The sequence below is a fragment of the Tachypleus tridentatus genome, chromosome 3 (assembly GCF_004210375.1).
Source record: "Tachypleus tridentatus isolate NWPU-2018 chromosome 3, ASM421037v1, whole genome shotgun sequence".
NCBI classification, from domain to species: Eukaryota; Metazoa; Arthropoda; class Merostomata; order Xiphosura; family Limulidae; genus Tachypleus; species Tachypleus tridentatus.
In genome coordinates this window covers 42,924,522-42,948,453 of record NC_134827.1, presented here as the reverse complement: position 1 = coordinate 42,948,453, position 23,932 = coordinate 42,924,522, and the positions used below count along the sequence as shown (strand labels likewise).

The following is a 23,932-nucleotide window of genomic DNA, read 5'->3' as shown; positions in this document are numbered from 1 at the left end:
TTCTATAGAAGAAACTTACGGGGAATAGTATAAGAAAATGAATCACGGCTGGTATTAAAAAAAAACTAAACCTGGCACTACAATCACAAGCAAATTAAATATGGAAGACAAAGTTCTCATTGCAAGACTTAAATCAGAGACTTATGACACAACAGAATTTTAAGATGGAGTAGAGACGTACTTTATCTATACAAAATGCAACAGAAAAGAAACAAATTCGAACCACGTATTCGTAATACCACCACCTGACGAACTTTTTCATCACATAGAGAATATTTTCAGTTTACTGAATGCACATTCTCTTCGTGTCCTAATCTAATAATTTAGAGATAGGAAACAATAACATTAGGAACGACTAGCGCGTGTAGCCTTTTATTAGCTTTATGCGAAATGCAACAAATAAACAAACATATATGCAAAAACGGCTCGTTTGGGTTGATAAAATATTTTACGTAGAAGAGCGAACAACGTTTCAACTTGACGATGACCGAAGAAGATCGAAACGTTGTTCGCTCTTCTACGTAAAATATTTTCTCAACCCAAACGAGCCGTTTCTGCATATATATTTCTCTACAAGTCGGTTTTCTCGACATCACCAAATAAACAAACAGCACCTGTAGACAGAAATTGTAAATAAGAATTATTTATTTGGTCTTTGTCACGTTGCTGTAAAAATATACTACAAATGTTCTTTGCAGATGGCAGTGGTGTCGCACATTCATTTTCGATCGAGGTCTGACTAATTTTGAATTTAACATGTCTTTTTCAGATGCTTCTGTAAATAAAAGATATCTTTTATGGTGTGTTAATGAGCATGTTAATTTTAGACTTTCGGTAGGTTTTTAAATCGAACATTTATTTATGTTTTATTTTTCACTTTTAGAAGAGAATTGATTGATGGTATATGTTGTAATACAACTACTAATAATAAAGAGGCCCATTGTGCATTGATGTGTTGTTACAGAATTTACTGTTGCAAAGATAATACCAATATGGTGCATATATTTGCTGAAATAAATTTGTGAGTTGTTGTGAAACTAGGATAAGCAAGGCTAACATATATGTTTTAAGTTTACATCTGTCATCTAGCTACACTGCACATCCTCTCCTGGGCATGAAGAAACACAAAAACTAATTTGTTTAGCTGTTGGATGCTATGATGTTTGTTGGTTTTTTTTAGTTATTGAAATTTAAGTGATTGTATAATGAAAAAGGCAGTAATTGGTTTTTCAGTTAGTAATAATATTCTAAATACAGAATTTTTGCAGGAAGTGTTTAAGAAAAAAATATTGAAATTTGTTTCATGTACAGTTGCATGTTTTAACGTTAGCTAGGTCACAATCATTTTACATTTTGTTATGTATTTGAAACATTATTTTTTTTTACAAATGCAAAGAAACATTAAATTTGTCATTCACAAATTCATTACACAAGAAAAGACGATGTATTTTACTTACACTCATAAGTTTTAGTTTCAAATTTAGCAAAGAGAAGTTGAAACTAGAAATACACAGAAGGAATTGTTCTAACAAATTAGTGTGAGATGTTAAGTGCTTAGTATATTTTAAATTGTAAATAAGTTGTTAATTTATTTTTAATGTTAAACTACTGTCATGTTTTCTGTCATGTCCTCTTCTTTTTAATTAGTTTGATGTCGTTTTTAGTGATGACTTACTGTTTCTTGTGTTATCCTAAAAAGATTTAAAGATAAGTATTTCTTACTGTTTCAGGAAATTGTCTCAATTGCTTCATTGTTTCAAATTGACATCTCATGGATAGAACAACCGTCAGAAAAGGTAATATTAGATGAAGTGAATTGTGTGTTTCATTCTTTTAATATGTATTTCACAACTTTACATCTACAGTCACAGAACATACATAATACTGTTTAATATAATAGTTTTATTCACTTAGCAACAGTACACAGTTCGTGATGTGACATACGTGTAAATTATTCATTAATTACTAATTTAGAAATGTTGAGTTAACAACAGTACACAGTTTTTGATGTGAAATACTTGTAAATTATTTATTAATTACTAATTTAGAAATGTTGAGTTAACAACAGTACACAGTTTTTGATGTGAAATACGTGTAAATTATTCATTAATTACTGATTTAGAAATGTTGAGTGTGACTTTTATAAATTATTTTTAATTTTTTTATTATCTTTATGGAAATAACTTTCTGTAACAAAAAATCATAGTTTATGGAAGTGTTAATGAATTACTGATATTGAGATGATATTTTGGATTTCTTAGTAGCTGATTCTGAGGACCTGTTTTTTCAGTTAGGTGTTGAGAGATTTTGTTGTGTAATAAAAATTGAAACATAAGAAAGTTGTCCAGAGTTTATAATACCTTGAAAGCCATTTATTGAACAGCAAGGTTAGATCTAGTAATAAACCATCAAATAGGCATTAAAGAAGTAACCAGTTCACTTTTACAATGTTATTAGGGTTCAAGCAGTTGGTGCTAGTGTTTGTTTTCTTTGACTAAGCAAAAACAGTGTCTCATTCTGTTGTTATACAATGTATTTAGGGGTTTAAATAAATTACTACTGGTACTTTTATGTTGTAATCAGCACCTAGTAGGCACTTATCTAGATTTCTAAATGACATTTGATAGTGGAGGACTTACTCCTTGCCTTCAAGAACTTAAGGATGTATTAATTTATGAAACACAAATAGTTCTTGTACTATTATCAGATAAGTTGTGCAAAGCTATTTTGGTTCTTATCAGCCTAGCTAAGGTGGTAAAAAAGAATGTTGGTGAGATATGTAGCTTAGAACCACTTCTGTATTCACAAATAGTGTAGTTCCTCTTGACCGTTTTCAGAACCACTTCTGTATTATTACATTTTTGTTTTAAATTGATTTCTTGAACTTTATGTGTTTTCATATTACCATTAATATATGAAAACTGTAAGCCAATCACAGAGAAACAAGATACTGTGGTTGGCTCAGCTCTAAGAATATTAATATGTGTTCAGTGTAAGTCAACCTGATACAACAGTTTGTTCTATAGTATTAATGTGCAATGTAAGTCACCTGATACAATAGTTTGTTCTATAGTATTAATGTGCAATGTAAGTCACCTGATACAATAGTTTGTTCTATAGTATTAATGTGCAATATAAGTCAACCTGATACAATAGTTTGTTCTATAGTATTAATGTGCAATGTAAGTCACCTGATACAACAGTTTGTTCTATAGTATTAATGTGCAATGTAAGTCACCTGATACAACAGTTTGTTCTATAGTATTAATGTGCAATGTAAGTCAACGTGATACAATAGTTTGTTCTATAGTATTAATGTACAATGTAAGTCACCTGATACAACAGTTTGTTCTATAGTATTAATGTGCAATGTAAGTCAACCTGATACAATAGTTTGTTCTATAGTATTAATGTACAATGTAAGTCACCTGATACAACAGTTTGTTCTATAGTATTAATGTGCAATGTAAGTCAACCTGATACAATAGTTTGTTCTATAGTATTAATGTACAATGTAAGTCACCTGATACAACAGTTTGTCCTATAGTATTAATGTACAATGTAACACAACCCGACCCAACAGTTTTTTCTATAGTATTAATGTGCAATGTAAGTCAACGTGATACAATAGTTTGTTCTATAGTATTAATGTACAATGTAAGTCACCTGATACAACAGTTTGTTCTATAGTATTAATGTGCAATGTAAGTCAACCTGATACAATAGTTTGTTCTATAGTATTAATGTACAATGTAAGTCACCTGATACAACAGTTTGTTCTATAGTATTAATGTGCAATGTAAGTCAACCTGATACAATAGTTTGTTCTATTGTATTGATGTACAATCTAAGTCACCTGATACAACAGTTTGTCCTATAGTATTAATGTACAATGTAACACAACCCGACCCAACAGTTTTTTTCTATAGTATTAATGTGCAGTGTAAGTCACCTGATACAATAGTTTGTTCTATAGTATTAATGTACAATGTAAGTCACCTGATACAATAGTTTGTTCTATAGTATTAATGTGCAGTGTAAGTCAACCTAATACAACAGTTTGTTCTATAGTATTAATGTACAATGTAAGTCACCTGATACAATAGTTTGTTCTATAGTATTAATGTGCAATGTAAGTCAACCTGATACAACAGTTTGTTCTATAGTATTAATGTGCAATGTAAGTGAACCTGATACAACAGTTTGTTCTATGGTATTAATGTGCAGTGTAAGTCAATCTGATACAACAGTTTATTCTCTAGTATTAATATATGTACAATGTAAGTCAATGTGATACAACAGTTCCATGGTATTAATATATGTACAATGTAAGTCAACCTGATACAACAGTTCCATAGTATTAATATATGTACAATGTAAGTCAACCTGATACAACAGTTTATTCTCTAGTGTTAATATATGTACAATGTAAGTCAACGTGATACAACAATTCCATGGTATTAATATATGTACAATGTAACACAACCTGATACAAAAGTTTATTCTCTAGTATTTATATATGTACAATTTAAGTCAACCTGATACAACAGTTCCATGGTATTAATATATGTACAATTTAATTTTTTTCACCATCACATACAGTTTCTCTCATCATTTGTATACTCTTCAAAAAAAGAAACGCAAAAGGCAAAATTTGAGACATATTGTTAACAAGTTTATTCCGGGTAGTTCTGTATGACACGTGTGAAACTTTGCACATTCACTGCTGAACAACCAACGAGTACGCCCCCCGTGAGCATCAATAACTGCTTGGTATCTCCTGCCCATGGAAGCGATGAGATGACGAATCACATCCTGTGGAATGGCTGTCCACTCAGCCTGCAAAGCTGCTGCAAGCTGAGGTAGCGTCTGCGGTTGAGGTTGTTGCCGTCGCAGACGTCTGTCCAACTCGTCCCAAAGATGTTCGATGGTGTTTAAATCTGGTGATCTGGAGGGCAAGGGAAGAACGTTGATGTTGTGGTGTCTCAAGAAGACGGTGAGTCAGGCTGTGTGAGAACAGACGTTGTCATGTTGAAAAACGTCGTTGATGTTCACCATGATGGGTTGCACAAGGGGCCTAAGAATCTCATCGACGGTTAAGTACGGTCTGATCGGAAATCCTACGCAGCCCTGGTATGGTTGAGGCAGTAGACGTCGCAGTGGTGGTCCTATCCTGAAGGTGACGTAATCGGATGTAGCGATCTTGTGAGGGCGTGGTCACACGAGGTCTGCCAGATCGTGGATGGTCACAAGTTGATCCATGTTGTTGGTGACGATTCCATAGCCTTGTGATGGTGCTTGGGTGGACATTCACAGCTCTGGCAACATCTGATCGAGATTCACCTGCTTCCAAGCGACCAATGGCGTTGTTGCATTGTGCTTCAGTCAGTCTTGGCGTAACTGTATTGCATGTCGGTGGCTTAACACTGAGCTATGGAAACCGAGAACCCGTTACTTTTATAGGGATTTTGCACATGTTGCACTTGGAAAACATGCAGATCTCTCAAACAAATTTATTAGACACGCATGAGTTTTGGCAAAAAATTCGATGTTTGCTTCCGTTTTCAAAGTGCACAACTTTTATTGTCATTTTGGTCTGACAATCAGTGCCTTAACACGTGTAATATCACATATTCTGAGCTTGTAACGTTATTACATATATTTCTCTTTAAAATAACAAAAATATCCCTTTTGCATTTATTTTTTGAAGAGTATATATTATTGAGTATTATTTGAAACTATAAATGGTATTTTTACTGTTATTTTTGTGAGTTTGTGCTAAATTTCATCTTAGTTGATTAACAACATGGAATAGAATCTGTTTATGCTGGCTGTTTACCCTGTTGACTATATGTTAAATTAAAATTTTCTAGATTTTAAAATTGTTGTTTTTTGAAGTAAATATTAAAACTTATATTATGAAGACAGTTATTTGTGATATCATTGCTAACGTTATGTATGTCATGTAGATTGAAATGGTTCTTAAACAGAGATCTTTTATTTTATCATGTAAGCCTTTTTTAGTTGTGCAGTTTAGAGAAGAACAGGATGTGAAGAAACTGATGTCAAGAACAGTGTTAATTAGGTAAGACAACACATGTAGATTTGTTAGATAAATTAGAACAGTGTTATTTCGGTAAGACAGTGTAAGTACGTTGATTTGTTAGATAAATTAGAACAGTGTTAATTAGGTAAGACAGTGTAAGTACGTAGATTTGTTAGATAAATTAGAACAGTATTATTTAGGTAAGACAGTGTAAGTACGTTGATTTGTTAGATAAATTAGAACAGTATTAATTAGGTAAGACAGTGTACGTACATTGATTTGTTAGATAAAATAGAATAGTGTTAATTAGGTAAGACAGTGTAAGTACATTGATTTGTTAGATAAATTAGGACAGTGTTAATTAGGTAAGCTAACACAATTACGTAGATTTGTTAGATAAATTAGAACAATGTTAATTAGGTAAGACAACACAATTACGTAGATTTGTTGGATAAATTAGAACAGTGTTAATTAGGTAAGACAACACAATTACGTAGATTTGTTAGATGAATTAGAACAATGTTAATTAGGTAAGACAACACAATTGCATTATATTTGTTAGATAAATTAGAACAATGTTAATTAGGTAAGACAACACAATTACATAGATTTGTTAGATAAATTAGAACAGTGTTAATTAGGTAAGACAGTGTAAGTACATTGATTTGTTAGATAAATTAGGACAGTGTTAATTAGGTAAGACAACACAATTACGTAGATTTGTTGGATAAATTAGAACAGTGTTAATTAGGTAAGACAACACAATTACGTAGATTTGTTAGATGAATTAGAACAATGTTAATTAGGTAAGACAACACAATTACGTATATTTGTTAGATAAATTAGAACAATGTTAATTAGGTAAGACAACACAATTACATAGATTTGTTAGATAAATTAGAACAGTGTTAATTAGGTAAGACAGTGTAAGTACATTGATTTGTTAGATAAATTAGGACAGTGTTAATTAGGTAAGACAACACAATTACGTAGATTTGTTAGATGAATTAGAACAATGTTAATTAGGTAAGACAACACAATTACGTAGATTTGTTAGATGAATTAGAACAATGTTAATTAGGTAAGACAACACAATTACATAGATTTGTTAGATAAATTAGAACAGTGTTAATTAGGTAAGACAGTGTAAGTACGTAGATTTGTTAGATAAATTAGAACAGTGTTAATTAGGTAAGACAGTGTGAGTACGTAGATTTGTTAGATAAATTAGAACAGTGTTAATTAGGTAAGACAGCGTAAGTACGTAGATTTGTTAGATAAATTAGAACAGTGTTAATTAGGTAAGACAACACAATTACATAGATTTGTTAGATAAATTAGAACAGTGTTAATTAGGTAAGACAGCGTAAGTACGTTGAGTTTTTAGATAAATTAGACACAAGCTCTAGATAAATAAGAACATGTTAACTGGTATATAATAGGAAGTGTCTCAACAAACTGCTGACATTCTGTGGTGTATAACAGAAAGTGTCTCAACAAACTGCTGACATTCTGTGGTGTATAATAGGAAGTGTCTCAACAAACTGCTGACATCCTGTGGTATATAATAGGAAGTGTCTCAACAAACTGATGACATTTTGTGGTGTATAACAGAAAGTGTGTCAGTTAAACTGCTGACATTCTGTGGTGTATAATAGGAAGTGTCTCAACAAACTTCTGACATTCTGTGGTGTATAACAGAAAGTGTCTCAACAGACTTCTGACATTCTGTGGTATATAATAGGAAGTGTCTCAACAAACTTCTGACATTCTGTGGTGTATAACAGAAAGTGTCTCAAAAACTGCTGACATTCTGTGGTGTATAACAGAAAGTGTCTCAAAAACTGCTGACATTCTGTAGTGTATAATAGGAAGTGTCTTAACAAACTGCTGACATTCTGTGGTGTATAACAGGAAGTGTCTCAAAAACTGCTGACATTCTGTGGTGTATAATAGGAAGTGTCTTAACAAACTGCTGACATTCTGTGGTGTATAACAGGAAGTGTCTCAACAAACTTCTGACATTCTGTGGTGTATAATAGGAAGTGTCTCAACAAACTTCTGACATTCTGTGGTGTATAACAGGAAGTGTCTCAACAAACTTCTGACATTCTGTGGTGTATAATAGGAAGTGTCTCAACAAACATCTGACATTCTGTGATGTATAACAGAAAGTGTCTCAACAAACTGCTGACATTCTGTGGTGTATAACAGAAAGTGTCTCAACTAACTGCTGACATTCTATGGTGTATAATAGGAAGTGTCTCAACAAACTTCTGACATTCTGTGGTGTATAATAGGAAGTGTCTCAACAAACTTCTGACATTCTGTGGTGTATAATAGGAAATGTCTCAACAAACTGCTGACATTCTGTGGTGTATAACAGAAAGTGTCTCAACTAACTGCTGACATTCTATGGTGTATAATAGGAAATGACTCAACAAACTGCTGACATTCTGTGGTGTATAACAGAAAGTGTCTCAACTAACTGCTGATATCCTGTGGTGTATAATTGACAGTGCGTTAAGAACACTGCTGATTTTCTTGGATGTGTGATAGTTTGGTTATGAATTCTAGAATAATTAAGTTGTAGTAAGATCTGTTTCTTCCTCCTTGAACATATTTGTTTGTAAAATTTGAAAGTTAAATAATTTTTTGGAATGTTTAAATTCTCTGAATGTTACATGTGGCAAGATATTCAGTCCTTATTTTAACCAATCTTAGATCTTATTTACAAGTTGTTCTAAACTAAAAGTTCTGTTAATTAAATATTTCAATGTTTTGAACATGGCTATATTTTTAGATCAGCTTTCAAATTGTGGGGCCAAGGTGCTACATACCAAGAACTTCATACAGAGTTAAAACAAGTTTCTTTGGAAAATATAGTAAGTATTACAATACCTTGAGATTCATAGTGTTAAGTATCTATAGTTTAACTGTTCAGTGCACAGATTATTAGTGGAACTTGGTAGCAGAGCATACATTGTAGTGCATGTGTTAACATTAATACGTTATAGTGCATATGTTAACAGACTTTTAATACATTGTAGTGCATGTGTTAACAGACTTTTAATACATTGTAGTGCATGTGTTAACGTTAATACGTTGTAGTGCATATGTTAACGTTAATACATTGTAGTGCATATGTTAACAGACTTTTAATACATTGTAGTGCATGTGTTAACAGACTTTTAATACATTGTAGTGCATGTGTTAACAGACTTTTAATACATTGTAGTGCATGTGTTAACGTTAATACGTTGTAGTGCATATGTTAACAGACTTTTAATACATTGTAGTGCATGTGTTAACAGACTTTTAATACATTGTAGTGCATATGTTAACAGACTTTTAATATATTATAGTGCATGTGTTAACAGACTTTTAATACATTGTAGTGCATGTGTGAGAAACATCTGTTGTATAGCTGTACAGTGTATTTTAATTTATTGTTGAATGCATGCAAGTGATACTGTTTTAGAGTATATTGAAGTAATATATTTATAATAATTTCACACGTGCATTTCAACTTGTGTGTACACTTATATTGGAGATGTTTGGATGACATAGTCTCAACAGTAAAGGTTGACACACCTTGCAGACCAACTGGTGGTATACTGGTATATTTTTGAATAGATTAGACATTTGTAGTTAGTTATGTATTAGTGTATAAACCAGGATTGGTATATTTAGTTGTGTGCACCACACATTAGTTTTGTTTACATATATAAACCTGACATACATATATATTAAGGTCTATTAATGTGCATGCAAAATTAAATTGGCATATTATGTCTTCTACATATACATCTGTATATATACACTGCTGGCCAAAATCTTAAGGCCAATGAACATAAATAAGTGGTTGAGTCTAACAATACAAAATGCATATTTTTTCTTTGAGTAGAGCTTTGAAAGATGAAAATAAGAAAAGGGAAAATAAAAAAAACAAACTTTTTTAGCATTTAATAGGGAAAATGTGAACACTATGAAATTAACCTAAATACTAGTTGGTCAAAAGTTTAATACCATACTGAAATGAAGCGTTAATCAGTAAACACTTAACGAAATTTAGTCATTTGTATTCAAGCATTAGCATTGTCGACATCTCCTGTGTTACATTTGGTAAAAACGTTCAGAGGCTAAATAAAAAGTTGACAGAGTTTGAACATGGCAGAATTGTCGAGCTGCAGAAGCAAGGTATTTCTCAATGTGCCATTGCTAGTGAAATTGGGCATCGTAAAACTGCTGTTGCAAATTTCTTAAAAAACCCTGAGGAATACAGAACAAGAATTTGAAGTGGTTGGCCAAAGAAAATTTCACAGCCATTGAGCAGGAGGATTCGACGGGTTGTTCGGCAAGACACTAGCCGATCGTCGAACCAGATTAAGGCCCTTACTTATGCAGAATGTAGCTCAAGAACAATAAGACAGCATCTACAAGATAAAGGCTTTATAAACCGTAAACGTCTTCAAAGGCCATGCCTCCTTCCGCACCATGAAACAGCTCGGTTAAACTTTGCTAAGAAGCACCAAACATGGGATATAGAAAAGTGGAAGAAGGTTTTGTTCTCTGATGAGAAAAAATTTAATCTGGATGGTCCAGATGGCTTCCAACATTACTGGCATCATAAGGATATCCCACCGGAGACATTTTCTACATGACACAGTGGAGGAGGTTCCATCATGATCTGGGGTTCTTTCTCCTTCCATGGAACAATGAAGCTTCATGTTATACAGGGGCATCAAACAGCAGCTAACTACATTGGCATGTTGGAGAGAGTATCCTTATTGACTGAAGGCCCTCACTTGTGTGGAAATGACTGGATCTTTCAGCAGGACAATTCTGCAATCCACAATGCCTGCAGGACAAAGGACTTTTACATGGCGAGTAACGTGATTCTTTTGGACCATCCAACATGTTTGCCAGAACTGAACCCCATTGAAAATGTTTGGGGGTGGATGGCAAGGAAAGTCTATAGAAATGGACGTCAATTCCAAACAGTGCATGATCTTCGTGAAGCCATTTTCACCACTTGGAATAACATTCCAGCTAGCCTTCTGCAAATGCTTATATCAACCATGCCAAAGCGAATGTTTGAAGTTGTTCGCAATGATGGCCGTGCATCTCATTACTGAGTTCTCTTGTTGGGCATTTCCTACCCTGTTTGGGACTTCTTTTTGGTATGGTCTCACACTTTTGATCAGCTAGTATTTAGGGTAATTTCATAGTTTTCACATTCTCCCTATTAAATACTAAAAAGGTTTTTTATTTTTATTTTCCCTTTTTTATTTTCATCTTTCAAAGCTCTACTTAAATAAGTGGTTGAGTCTAACAAATGCATATTTTTTCTTTATGTTCATTGGCCTTAAGATTTTGGCCAGCAGTGTGTGTATATGATATACATATTGGTATATTAAATTTTTTTTTCATGGTAATGATACTATAATGGACTTATGTTTAACTTGAAATAATAATCTATTAGTTTATTTTTGAAGGAGCCATTCTGTCATCCTGATAAGTCTTTCAAAGTTGAAGTAGAAACGTTTGGTAAAAAGATTTCAAGAACTGATAAAGTCAATCGTATAGAGGTAAGTTTGTCATTGTGTATATGGAACATTGTGATAAGTTTACCATTGTGTATGTAGAACATTATGGGTAGTTTACCATTGTGTCTGTGGAACATTGAGGTAATTTTACCATTGTATATATGGAACATTGAGAAAGAACCTACTGGAGTCATTCAAATGATAAAATATCTTTTCATTTTAGCAGATCTAGGATTTGATAGATCAAAAACTTGACAAATAAAAAGTTACCACCAAAGAAACTTTATGAAAGTGTATTAGAAATATTTGGAGTGAAATCCAAAAAGACGCTTTGATTAAATATGTTGCAACAATGCATGAAAGACTGTTTGCAGTTATGAAAGCAAAAGTGTGACACACAAAATATTAACTGTTTACTGAACTGAAACACTTCCACTGAGTTTCTCTTGTACTGAATATGAAGATTAATTCAATGTTCATGTTTTACTTGATGTTTTAATTGTTTTGTTTAAAAATAACCTGAAATATAATTTTTTCACATTGTCCTGACAGTAAACAGTATATATACAGTACTGTATGTATAGTTGTAGATAATACCAGTGATGTGATTTACTAGTTAGTTTTATATAATAATGTATATATGATTGTAGTTTGTTCTAGTGATGTGATTTACTTGTTTGTTTTACATAATGGTGTACATATCTAGTTGTAGTTTGTACCAGTGATGTGATTTACCAGTTTATTTTATATAATGGTGTATGTATAGTTGTAGTTAATACCAGTGGTGTGATTTACTAGTTTGTTTTGCATAATGGTGTATATATACTCTTCAAAACAAGAAACGCAAAAGGAATATTTTTGTTATTTTAAAGAGAAATATATGTAATAACGTTACAAGCTCAGAGTATGTGATATTACACGTGTTAAGGCACTGATTGTCAGACCAAAATGACAATAAAAGTTGTGCACTTTGAAAACGGAAGCAAACATCGAATTTTTTGCCAAAACTCATGCGTGTCCAATAAATTTGTTTGAGAGATCTGCATGTTTTGCAAGTGCAACATGTGCAAAATCCCTATAAAAGTAACGGGTTTTCGGTTTCCATAGCTCAGTGTTAAGCCACCGACATGCAATACAGTTACGCCAAGACTGACTGAAGCACAATGCAACAACGCCATTGGTCGCTTGGAAGCAGGCAAATCTCGATCAGATGTTGCCAGAGCTGTGAATGTCCACCCAAGTACCATCACAAGGCTATGGAATCGTCACCAACAACATGGATCAACTCGTGACCGTCCAAGATCTGGCAGACCTCGTGTGTCCATGCCCGCACAAGATTGCAACATCCGGTTACATCACCTTCGGGATAGAACCACCTCTGCTACATCTACTGCCTCAACCATACCAAGGCTGCATAGGATTTACGATCAGACCGTACGCAACCATCGACGAGATTCTTAGGCCCCATGTGCAACCCATCATGGTGAACGTCAACGACGTTTTTCAACATGACAACGCCCGTCCTCACACAGCCCGACTCACCACTGTCTTCTTGAGACACCACAACATCAATGTTCTTCCCTGGCCCTCCAAAGCCCCATCGAACATCTTTGGGATGAGTTGGACCGATGTCTGCGACGGCGACAACCTCAACCGCATACTCTACCTCAGCTTGCAGCAGCTTTGCAGGCTGAGTGAACGGCCATTCCACAGGATGTGATTCGTCATCTCATCGCTTCCATGGGCAGGAGATGCCAAGCAGTTATTGATGCTCACAGGGGGCATACTCTTTATTGACGTTGAGTGACGTTAAACTTCATCTAGTGAGCATGGACTTCACCTTTGCAGACTTTGGATGTTCAGCAGTGAATGTGCAAAGTTTCATACATGTCATACAGAACTACCCGGAACAAACTTGTTAACAATGTGTCTCAAATTTTGCCTTTTGCGTTTCTTTTTTTGAAGAGTATATATATAGTTGTAGTTTGTACTAGTGATGTGATTTACTAGTTTATTTTATATAATGGTGTATATCTAGTTGTAGTTTGTACCAATGATGAGATTTACTAATTTGTGTTATGTAATACTGTGTATATAGTTGTGGTTTGAATCACGTACGTGTCTTAGTAATTTGTTTTATACAATAGTATGTATAATTATACATGTGTAATTGTAGTCTCATTTACAGACACCTGCCCTAGTCCTTAGTCACTTGTTTGCACCACTTTTCATTTGGCTCAATTTTCCTTCTCTTAAGTTTCGTGATGTGATGTAAAAGATGCTTGTGTGGAAAGAGGAACGTTTGTCCCATAGTTCTGTTTAGATGGAAATTTGTTGAATGAGGGAACTCGTGCAGTCCATTTTTTTCTTGGTTCCAGGAATTTTTGGTAAGTTTCCCTACCTCTAATGAAATCCTGTTTCATACCATGCCAAGGTTGAAGCAGCTCTGTTTTATTTATTTCTACCCTCAATAGAATATGGAACTGTCATTCCTACTTGTATTGCCTGCTTTGGAAGTTATTATTCCCATTAGTTTGACTCCCATGGGGTCTTTTTAGTGGGATTTATGGGACCAGTGGAATCTTGATCAGGATCCCTGGGATACTCCTGTCCAGAAATAGAAGTGACATAACTGTGAGTTCTCCTCCTCTTTCTATGCCTTGTCCAGATGTGCATATATTTGTGGATGCTTCTCTTTAACGTTGAGGTGCATATATGAATACTCAGGAGATTTCTCATGTTTAACTGTGGTTGAGTCTCCATGTATATCTCGTGGAACTTCTTACTGTTTGTCAAGTTCTGGTTCATTTCCTTTATGCTCTGTGCAACAGGTCAGTTATGATCCATTCTGTTAACCTGTTAGCTGTCTTTTCCATCACTTGGCAAGGGGACACCCATTTGGGATCTCATATATTAGCCCTCCTGTTCTGAACCCACATCTATCAGATTTGATTTTTGGGTTGTTATATCCTGGGTGCTCTGATTTTTGTATTTGATCATGTCATGTTTCAGCAAGGTTTACCCCATGATTAATTTACCAATGTTATTAGAATTTCTTTTTTTTGTTAGAAATTCCATCATGATTTTCCCTGTCCTATTTTTCTCTACCATGTGACTTCCTTGCCTGGTGTTTTGACAGGGACTTTCTGATTGATTATTGCTGGTGTTGATCTGCTTTGTTGGCAATCTTTGAATATTCAAGACATCATTAGGGTTACTTTTTTGATCTTTATCTTTTTTTTATCACCCTCTTTCTACTACCCTATCTTAGTGGAACATTCACATGGTCTTTCATGCCCTTACATTTTCCCTCTTGAAGCTCTTATCATCCTGCAACTTATATCATTATATCATCTCTTCTAGGTCTTTCCTCACCTTCCTTTGATTTGTAGACTCTGATGTTCATATGTGTCTGATTTCACTATTACTCGCTCTCTATATCATCATACTTATGTTCAATGTTTTCTGCTCATGTCATTAATTAACCTCACATGTTGACAATTTTGTCTTTACTACCTTTTCCATTCCTTCTATCTCTCATCTTTTATGTCATATGAGGACTCTTTGCTGTTATGTGGCTCGCACTGCACTCTTCTGTGGTTCCTGTTCCCATGTTTTTCACTTGAATCTGTTCCTCATCCAAGATATTTTACATATTACCTTACTCTCATGTGTTGTATTTTCCAACTCATTCATCTGGTTTACTCTATCCTGTTCCCTGTCTATTGTTGCTTTTTCCAGTTTTCCTTCCATTGATTCTGCTACCTTTCCATGCCTGATTCAGTATTTGTTTTGAGGAGATCGTTTGAGCTAGTATCGTTTCACATTATCTAATTGTTTCATACTTGTATGGTTACTGTCTGCCTCCCATTGCCATCTTGAGATCCACACTTTATGAGTAAGTGCTGTTTTAAATCTCTTTCTTTGTGCAGAGGCCTCTGTTCACATGTACAAATCCCAACATTTGAGTGTTGCCTAACCGGGTATTCTTAGTTCTAAATTTTCACTGCAAGGCCATTATGGTCATTGTCATGCACTGTTGATATTGGCTCTTCCCCAGGTTTACTTGTAGGTTCCTTGTTGCAGTGTTTTGCATCATAAATATGTTTGCCCTGGACTAATAGGAGTAAAGCAGAAGATTATTTCTGCCTATCCTTGGTATTCCTTCTGTTGATTAGGTCAGGAATAAGCTACTTCTCAATATAGGATTTCTCATTCACTCATTGCAGTGTCTCTTGTGCTGTGTTCCTTTGGACTCTCCAACATGCTGTTCCACTCTTTCTTTTAGTGGACTATGGGAGATTTTGCCCCTTACCATGGTCAAGCTACTGGATTAGTGGGCCATGGAGGCTTATCCCTGAATGAATGAAATTCCACTAATTTGAGAGTAGGGTAATGGTGTTTGCCAGTGTATATGGTGTATAAATAATAGGGTGGTGGTGTTCTGCCAGTGTAGATGGTGTATAAATAAAAACCTCCTTCCACAGACCTGATGTACTGTTTCATGTGCTTCCTGTTTATGGATTAGTTGATTTCTGTGAAATTGTAGCTCACCCCTGCAGTTGGACCACATAACTCCTAATTGTGAGTGGTCCAGGTACTCTCCTCGTACAATGGACTGGATGATACATTCCCAGTGCTACCTGGTTCTGCTGGTGTTCATTGAGCTTGAACCCATTTACAGACTGCTTTCCCTAGCCACTCTACACCAGAGGCCCCTTTATCTATTTTCTGTGGTTTGTCCATTTACAGACTGCTTTCCCTAGCCACTCTACACCAGGGGCCCCTTTATCTATTTTGTGGGGTCTGTCCATTTACAGACTGCTTTCCCTAGCCACTCTACACCAGGGGCCCCTTTATCTATTTTATGGGGTCTGTCCTACAATTCTGGCCTTATTGCAACCCCTAATTTTCACATGTGAAATGTATACCTGGTTCAGAAGTGGTGAGGTCTTCCACATTTCACTACTTCAATCCTTCCTTTCTACTTCTAGTAGGTTTTTGTTTTTTGGTCTCTAAGAAGATTGTGTTCTACTGTATAGAAGGAAATAGTTGTGGTGGGTATGCAACTCTTATTGTTGGAAGGTTGTTACATGATAGCATGTAATATCAGTGCTAGTGGGGAGAAAATATTTGCACATATAAAAGACAGGACAAGTCTGAAAAAAGCTATTTTGTGAGTAAGTGGATGTACAAATCTGTGAGAAATATATTTTCAGTATATAACAAAATGTTAACATTTATATAATAGTATATTTGTTATTATAATTTGTACCAGTGATATGATTTACTATTTTTTATATAGTTGTATATTTGTTATTACAATTTGTATCAGTGATATCATTTGTTTTATATGATAATGTAAGACGTGTGTCTAATTTGATAGAACTGTATTCATAACATTTTTAATTGGTAAACAAAAAATCCGTAAGAAAATGCTAATGTTTAATTTTCATTTAATACAGGGTCTAGATTTTCTACCCTTACATGGACCTATTAAACTAAAAGATCCAGACAATATTTTCTGCTTGATAGAATACTATGGTCTAGATCCAAACAGTGTTCCTGACAACCCTTACCAGGTGTTCTTCGGACAGTGGGTGAGGTGGAGCTCTTAACATACTTATATAAAGTAAATTTATTTTTATAATAGAAATTGTATTCCTGTCATCTCTGTCTCCTTACTTATATAAAGTAAATTTACTTTTATAATAGAAATTGTATTCCTGTCATCTCTGTCTTCTTACTTATATAAAGTAAATTTACTTTTAAAATAGAAATTGTATTCCTGTCATCTCTGTCTCCTAATATAAAGTAAATTTACTTTTAAAATAGAAATTGTATTCCTGTCATCTTTGTCTCCTTATATAAAGTAAATTTACTTTTAAAATACAAATTGTATTCCTGCCATCTCTGTCTCCTTACTTATGTGAAGTAAATTTACTTTTATAATAGAAATTGTATTCCTGTCATCTCTGTCTCCTTATATAAAGTAAATTTACTTTTAAAATAGAAATTGTATTCCTGTCATCTCTGTCTCCTTATATAAAGTAAATTTACTTTTAAAATAGAAATTGTATTCCTGCCATCTCTGTCTCCTTACTTATATAAAGTAAATTTACTTTTAAAATAGAAATTGTATTCCTGCCATCTCTGTCTCCTTAAAGTAAATTTACTTTTAAAATAGAAATTGTATTCCTGTCATCTCTGTCTCCTTATATAAAGTAAATTTACTTTTATAATAGAAATTGTATTCCTGCCATCTCTGTCTCCTTACTTATATGAAGTAAATTTACTTTTATGTTAGAAATTGTATTCCTACCATCTCTGTCTTCTTACTTATATAAAGTAAATTTACTTTTATAATAGAAATTGTATTCCTGTCATCTCTTTCTCCTTACTTATGTGAAGTAAATTTACTTTTATAATAGAAATTGTGTTCCTGTCATCTCTGTCTCCTAACTGACATGAAGTAAATTTACTTTTATAATAGAAATTGTATTCCTGTCATCTCTTTCTCCTTACTTATATGAAGTAAATTTATTTTTATAATAGAAATTGTATTCCTGCCATCTCATTCTCCTTACTTATATGAAGTAAATTTACTTTTATAATAGAAATTGTATTCCTGCCATCTCTGTCTCCTTACTTATGTGAAGTAAATTTACTTTTAAAATAGAAATTGTATTCCTGTCATCTCTGTCTCCTTACTTATATAAAGTAAATTTACTTTAAAATAGAAATTGTATTCCTGCCATCTCTTTCTCCTTACTTATATAAAGTAAATTTACTTTTATAATAGAAATTGTATTCCTGCCATCTCTTTCTCCTTACTTATATGAAGTAAATTTACTTTTATAATAGAAATTGTATTCCTGCCATCTCTGTCTTCTTACTTATATAAAGTAAGTTTACTTTTATAATAGAAATTGTATTCCTGCCATCTCTGTCTCCTTACTTATATAAAGTAAATTTACTTTTATAATAGAAATTGTATTCCTGTCATCTGTCTCCCTACTTATTTGAAGTAAATTTACTTTTATAATAGAAATTGTATTCCTGCCATCTCTGTCTTCTTACTTATATAAAGTAAGTTTACTTTTATAATAGAAATTGTGTTCCTGTCATCTCTTTCTCCTTACTTATATAAAGTAAATTTATTTTTATAATAGAAATTGTATTCCTGCCATCTCTGTCTCCTTACTTTTGTCAAGTAAATTTATTTTTATAATAGAAATTGTATTCATGTCATCTCTGTCTCCTTACTTATGTGAAGTAAATTTACTTTTAAAATAGAAATTGTATTCCTGTCATCTCTGTCTCCTTACTTATATAACGTAAATTTACTTTTATGATAGTAATTGTATTCCTGCCATCTCTGTCTCCTTACTTATATAAAGTAATTTTACTTTTATAATATAAATTGTATTTTTGTCATCTCTGTATCCTTACTTATATAAAGTAAATTTACTTTTACAATAGAAACTGTATTTTTGTCATCTCTGTATCCTTACTTATATAAAGTAAATTTACTTTTAAAATAGAAATTGTATTCCTGTCATCTCTGTCTCATTACTTATATAAAGTAAATTTACTTTTATAATAGAAATTGTATTCCTGCCATCTCTTTCTCCTTACTTATATGAAGTAAATTTACTTTTATAATAGAAATTGTATTCCTGCCATCTCTGTCTCCTTACTTATATAAAGTAAATTTACTTTTATAATAGAAATTGTATTCCTGCCATCTCTTTCTCCTTTCTTATATGAAGTAAATTTACTTTTATAATAGAAATTGTATTCCTGCCATCTCTGTCTCCTTACTTATATAAAGTAAATTTACCTTTATAATAGAAATTGTATTCCTGTCATCTCTGTCTTCTTACTTATATAAAGTAAGTTTACTTTTATAATAGAAATTGTGTTCCTGTCATCTCTTTCTCCTTACTTATATAAAGTAAATTTATTTTTATAATAGAAATTATATTCCTGTCATCTCTGTCTCCTTACGTATGTGAAGTAAATTTACTTTTATAATAGAAATTGTATTTTTGTCATCTCTGTCTCCTTACTTATATAAAGTAATTTTACTTTTATAATATAAATTGTATTTTTGTCATCTCTGTAACCTTACTTATATGAAGTAAATTTACTTTTACAATAGAAACTGTATTTTTGTCATCTCTTTCTCCTTACTTATATAAAGTAAATTTACTTTTATAATAGAAATTGTATTCCTGCCATCTCTGTCTCCTTACTTATGTGAAGTAAATTTACTTTTAAAATAGAAATTGTATTCCTGTCATCTCTGTCTCCTTACTTATATAAAGTAAATTTACTTTTAAAATAGAAATTGTATTCCTGCCATCTCTGTCTCCTTACTTATATAAAGTAAATTTACTTTTATAATAGAAATTGTATTTCTGCCATCTCTTTCTCCTTACTTATATGAAGTAAATTTACTTTTATAATAGAAATTGTATTCCTACCATCTCTGTCTCCTTACTTATATAAAGTAAATTTACTTTTATAATAGAAATTGTATTCCTGCCATCTCTGTCTCCTTACTTATATAAAGTAAATTTACCTTTATAATAGAAATTGTATTCCTGTCATCTCTTTCTCCTTAGTTATATAAAGTAAATTTACTTTTATAATAGAAATTGTATTCCTGTCATCTCTGTCTCCTAACTTATATGAAGTAAATTTACTTTTATAATAGAAATTGTATTCCTGTCATCTCTTTCTCCTTACTTATATGAAGTAAATTTACTTTTAAAATACAAATTGTATTCCTGCCATCTCTGTCTCCTTACTTATATAAAGTAAATTTACTTTTAAAATAGAAATTGTATTCCTGTCATCTCTGTCTCCTTATATAAAGTAAATTTACTTTTATAATAGAAATTGTATTCCTGTCATCTCTGTCTCCTTACTTATATGAAGTAAATTTACTTTTATAATAGAAATTGTATTCCTGCCATCTCTGTCTCCTTACTTATATAAAGTAAATTTACTTTTATAATAGAAATTGTATTCCTGCCATCTCTGTCTCCTTACTTATATAAAGTAAATTTACTTTTATAATAGAAATTGTGTTCCTATCATCTCTGTCTCCTAACTGACATGAAGTAAATTTACTTTTATAATAGAAATTGTATTCCTGTCATCTCTTTCTCCTTACTTATATGAAGTAAATTTATTTTTATAATAGAAATTGTATTCCTGCCATCTCTTTCTTCTTACTTATATAAAGTAAGTTTACTTTTATAATAGAAATTGTGTTCCTGTCATCTCTGTCTCCTTACTTATGTGAAGTAAATTTACTTTTATAATAGAAATTGTATTCCTGCCATCTCTGTCTCCTTACTTATGTGAAGTAAATTTACTTTTAAAATAGAAATTGTATTCCTGCCATCTCTGTCTCCTTACTTATGTGAAGTAAATTTACTTTTAAAATAGAAATTGTATTCCTGTCATCTCTGTCTCCTTACTTATATAAAGTAAATTTACTTTTAAAATAGAAATTGTATTCCTGTCATCTCTGTCTCATTACTTATATAAAGTAAATTTACTTTTAAAATAGAAATTGTATTCCTGCCATCTCTGTCTCCTTACTTATATAAAGTAAATTTACTTTTATAATAGAAATTGTATTCCTGCCATCTCTTTCTCCTTACTTATATGAAGTAAATTTACTTTTATAATAGAAATTGTATTCCTGCCATCTCTGTCTCCTTACTTATATAAAGTAAATTTACCTTTATAATAGAAATTGTATTCCTGTCATCTCTGTCTTCTTACTTATATAAAGTAAGTTTACTTTTATAATAGAAATTGTGTTCCTGTCATCTCTTTCTCCTTACTTATATAAAGTAAATTTATTTTTATAATAGAAATTGTATTCCTGTCATCTCTGTCTCCTTACTTATATGAAGTAAATTTACTTTTATAATAGAAATTGTATTCCTGCCATCTCTGTCTCCTTACTTATATAAAGTAAATTTACCTTTATAATAGAAATTGTATTCCTGTCATCTCTGTCTCCTAACTGACATGAAGTAAATTTACTTTTATAATAGAAATTGTATTCCTGTCATCTCTTTCTCCTTACTTATATGAAGTAAATTTATTTTTATAATAGAAATTGTATTCCTGCCATCTCTTTCTCCTTACTTATATGAAGTAAATTTACTTTTATAATAGAAATTGTATTCCTGCCATCTCTGTCTCCTTACTTATGTGAAGTAAATTTACTTTTAAAATAGAAATTGTATTTCTGTCATCTCTGTCTCCTTACTTATATAAAGTAAATTTACTTTAAAATAGAAATTGTATTCCTGCCATCTCTTTCTCCTTACTTATATGAAGTATATTTACTTTTATAATAGAAATTGTATTCCTGCCATCTCTGTCTTCTTACTTATATAAAGTAAGTTTACTTTTATAATAGAAATTGTATTCCTGCCATCTCTGTCTCCTTACTTATATAAAGTAAATTTACCTATATAATAGAAATTGTATTCCTGTCATCTGTCTCCCTACTTATTTGAAGTAAATTTACTTTTATAATAGAAATTGTATTCCTGCCATCTCTGTCTTCTTACTTATATAAAGTAAGTTTACTTTTATAATAGAAATTGTGTTCCTGTCATCTCTTTCTCCTTACTGATATAAAGTAAATTTACTTTTAAAATATAAATTGTATTTTTGTCATCTCTATATCCTTACTTATATAAAGTAAATTTACTTTTACAATAGAAACTGTATTTTTGTCATCTCTGTATCCTTACTTATATAAAGTAAATTTACTTTTATAATAGAAATTGTATTCCTGCCATCTCTGTCTCCTTACTTATATAAAGTAAATTTACCTATATAATAGAAATTGTATTCCTGTCATCTGTCTCCCTACTTATTTGAAGTAAATTTACTTTTATAATAGAAATTGTATTCCTGTCATCTCTGTCTCCTTACTTATATAACGTAAATTTACTTTTATAATAGTAATTGTATTCCTGCCATCTCTGTCTCCTTACTTATATAAAGTAATTTTACTTTTATAATATAAATTGTATTTTTGTCATCTCTGTATCCTTACTTATATAAAGTAAATTTACTTTTACAATAGAAACTGTATTTTTGTCATCTCTGTATCCTTACTTATATAAAGTAAATTTACTTTTATAATAGAAATTGTATTCCTGCCATCTCTGTCTCCTTACTTATGTGAAGTAAATTTACTTTTAAAATAGAAATTGTATTCCTGTCATCTCTGTCTCCTTACTTATATAAAGTAAATTTACTTTTAAAATAGAAATTGTATTCCTGTCATCTCTGTCTCATTACTTATATAAAGTAAATTTACTTTTAAAATAGAAATTGTATTCCTGTCATCTCTGTCTCCTTACTTATATAAAGTAAATTTACTTTTATATAGAAATTGTATTCCTGCCATCTCTTTCTCCTTGCTTATATTAAATTTACTTTTTATAATAGAAATTGTATTTCTGCCATCTCTTTCTCCTTACTTATATGAAGTAAATTTACTTTTATAATAGAAATTGTATTCCTGCCATCTTTGTCTCCTTACTTATATAAAGTAATTTTACTTTTACAATATAAATTGTATTCCTGCCATCTCTCTCTATATATGTTGACCAGATGGGTAGGGTGCTTGATATATAAACTGAGGTTCTCAAGATTGAATCCCTGTCTCACCAAACATGGTTACACTTTCAGTTTTGGTGGCATTTTTTGCTTAAAGAGTACCCCAAGAGATATCAGTGGGTAGTAATAACTATCTCCCTTGTTTCTAGCCTTCTGGTTTTAAATTAGGTATAGTTAGCACAAAAGTTAATGTATTTTTAAAATAAGAACTCTGTTGCTGATATCTTGCACTATTGACATTACAGATGCTGTAATTTGTTTTAGTATTTTATCTAAACCTGGATAATTAGTGAACAATGGATTTTAACTTTTTATAAATACCTGAACAGTGTGTTTCATGATGTATTGAAAACAGTAAATTATTCCATGATAAAAAGATTCATTTTTCAAAACATCAGTAGAAGTATTCAACTACTCTAATTCATTTAGACAGAAACCCATATGTTGTTTGAATTTCATATATGTTGGCATATTTTACCATATTTATTAAAGCTGTTTAAATCTAAAGGATTATGAAAAATCTAATAGGGCCCTGATACTCAGAACCTTATCTGTGTTAGTTTCAAGAATAAATTTTGAGGTATGTAATACCCTACTACTTGTAGTAGCAGTAATGGACAAATTTATCTCACTAATAAGACTACACACTAAACATAAATGAAGTATT

The 23,932-nt window shown here is 31.9% G+C and overlaps 1 protein-coding gene across 4 annotated transcripts in view; it reads left to right on the top strand.

Annotated features, from left to right (window-relative positions):
* Positions 1-695: 695 nt before the first annotated feature.
* LOC143246773 (tRNA (guanine(10)-N(2))-methyltransferase TRMT11-like) overlaps positions 696-23,932 on the top strand; it is a 42,685-nt gene continuing 19,448 nt past the window's right edge. For 2 of the 4 annotated variants that reach the window (XM_076493914.1, XM_076493913.1), the window contains exons 1-6: positions 696-834; positions 1,731-1,796; positions 6,025-6,085; positions 8,850-8,931; positions 11,545-11,637; positions 17,061-17,195. In XM_076493914.1, coding sequence (XP_076350029.1) covers positions 1,772-1,796; positions 6,025-6,085; positions 8,850-8,931; positions 11,545-11,637; positions 17,061-17,195 — 396 coding nt within the window. In that variant the 5' untranslated portion in view covers positions 696-834; positions 1,731-1,771. Of the gene's footprint in view, positions 835-1,730; positions 1,797-6,014; positions 6,086-8,849; positions 8,932-11,544; positions 11,638-17,060; positions 17,196-23,932 lie in introns of all 4 variants that reach the window. The other 2 variants (XM_076493911.1, XM_076493910.1) reach the window with 1 other exon arrangement.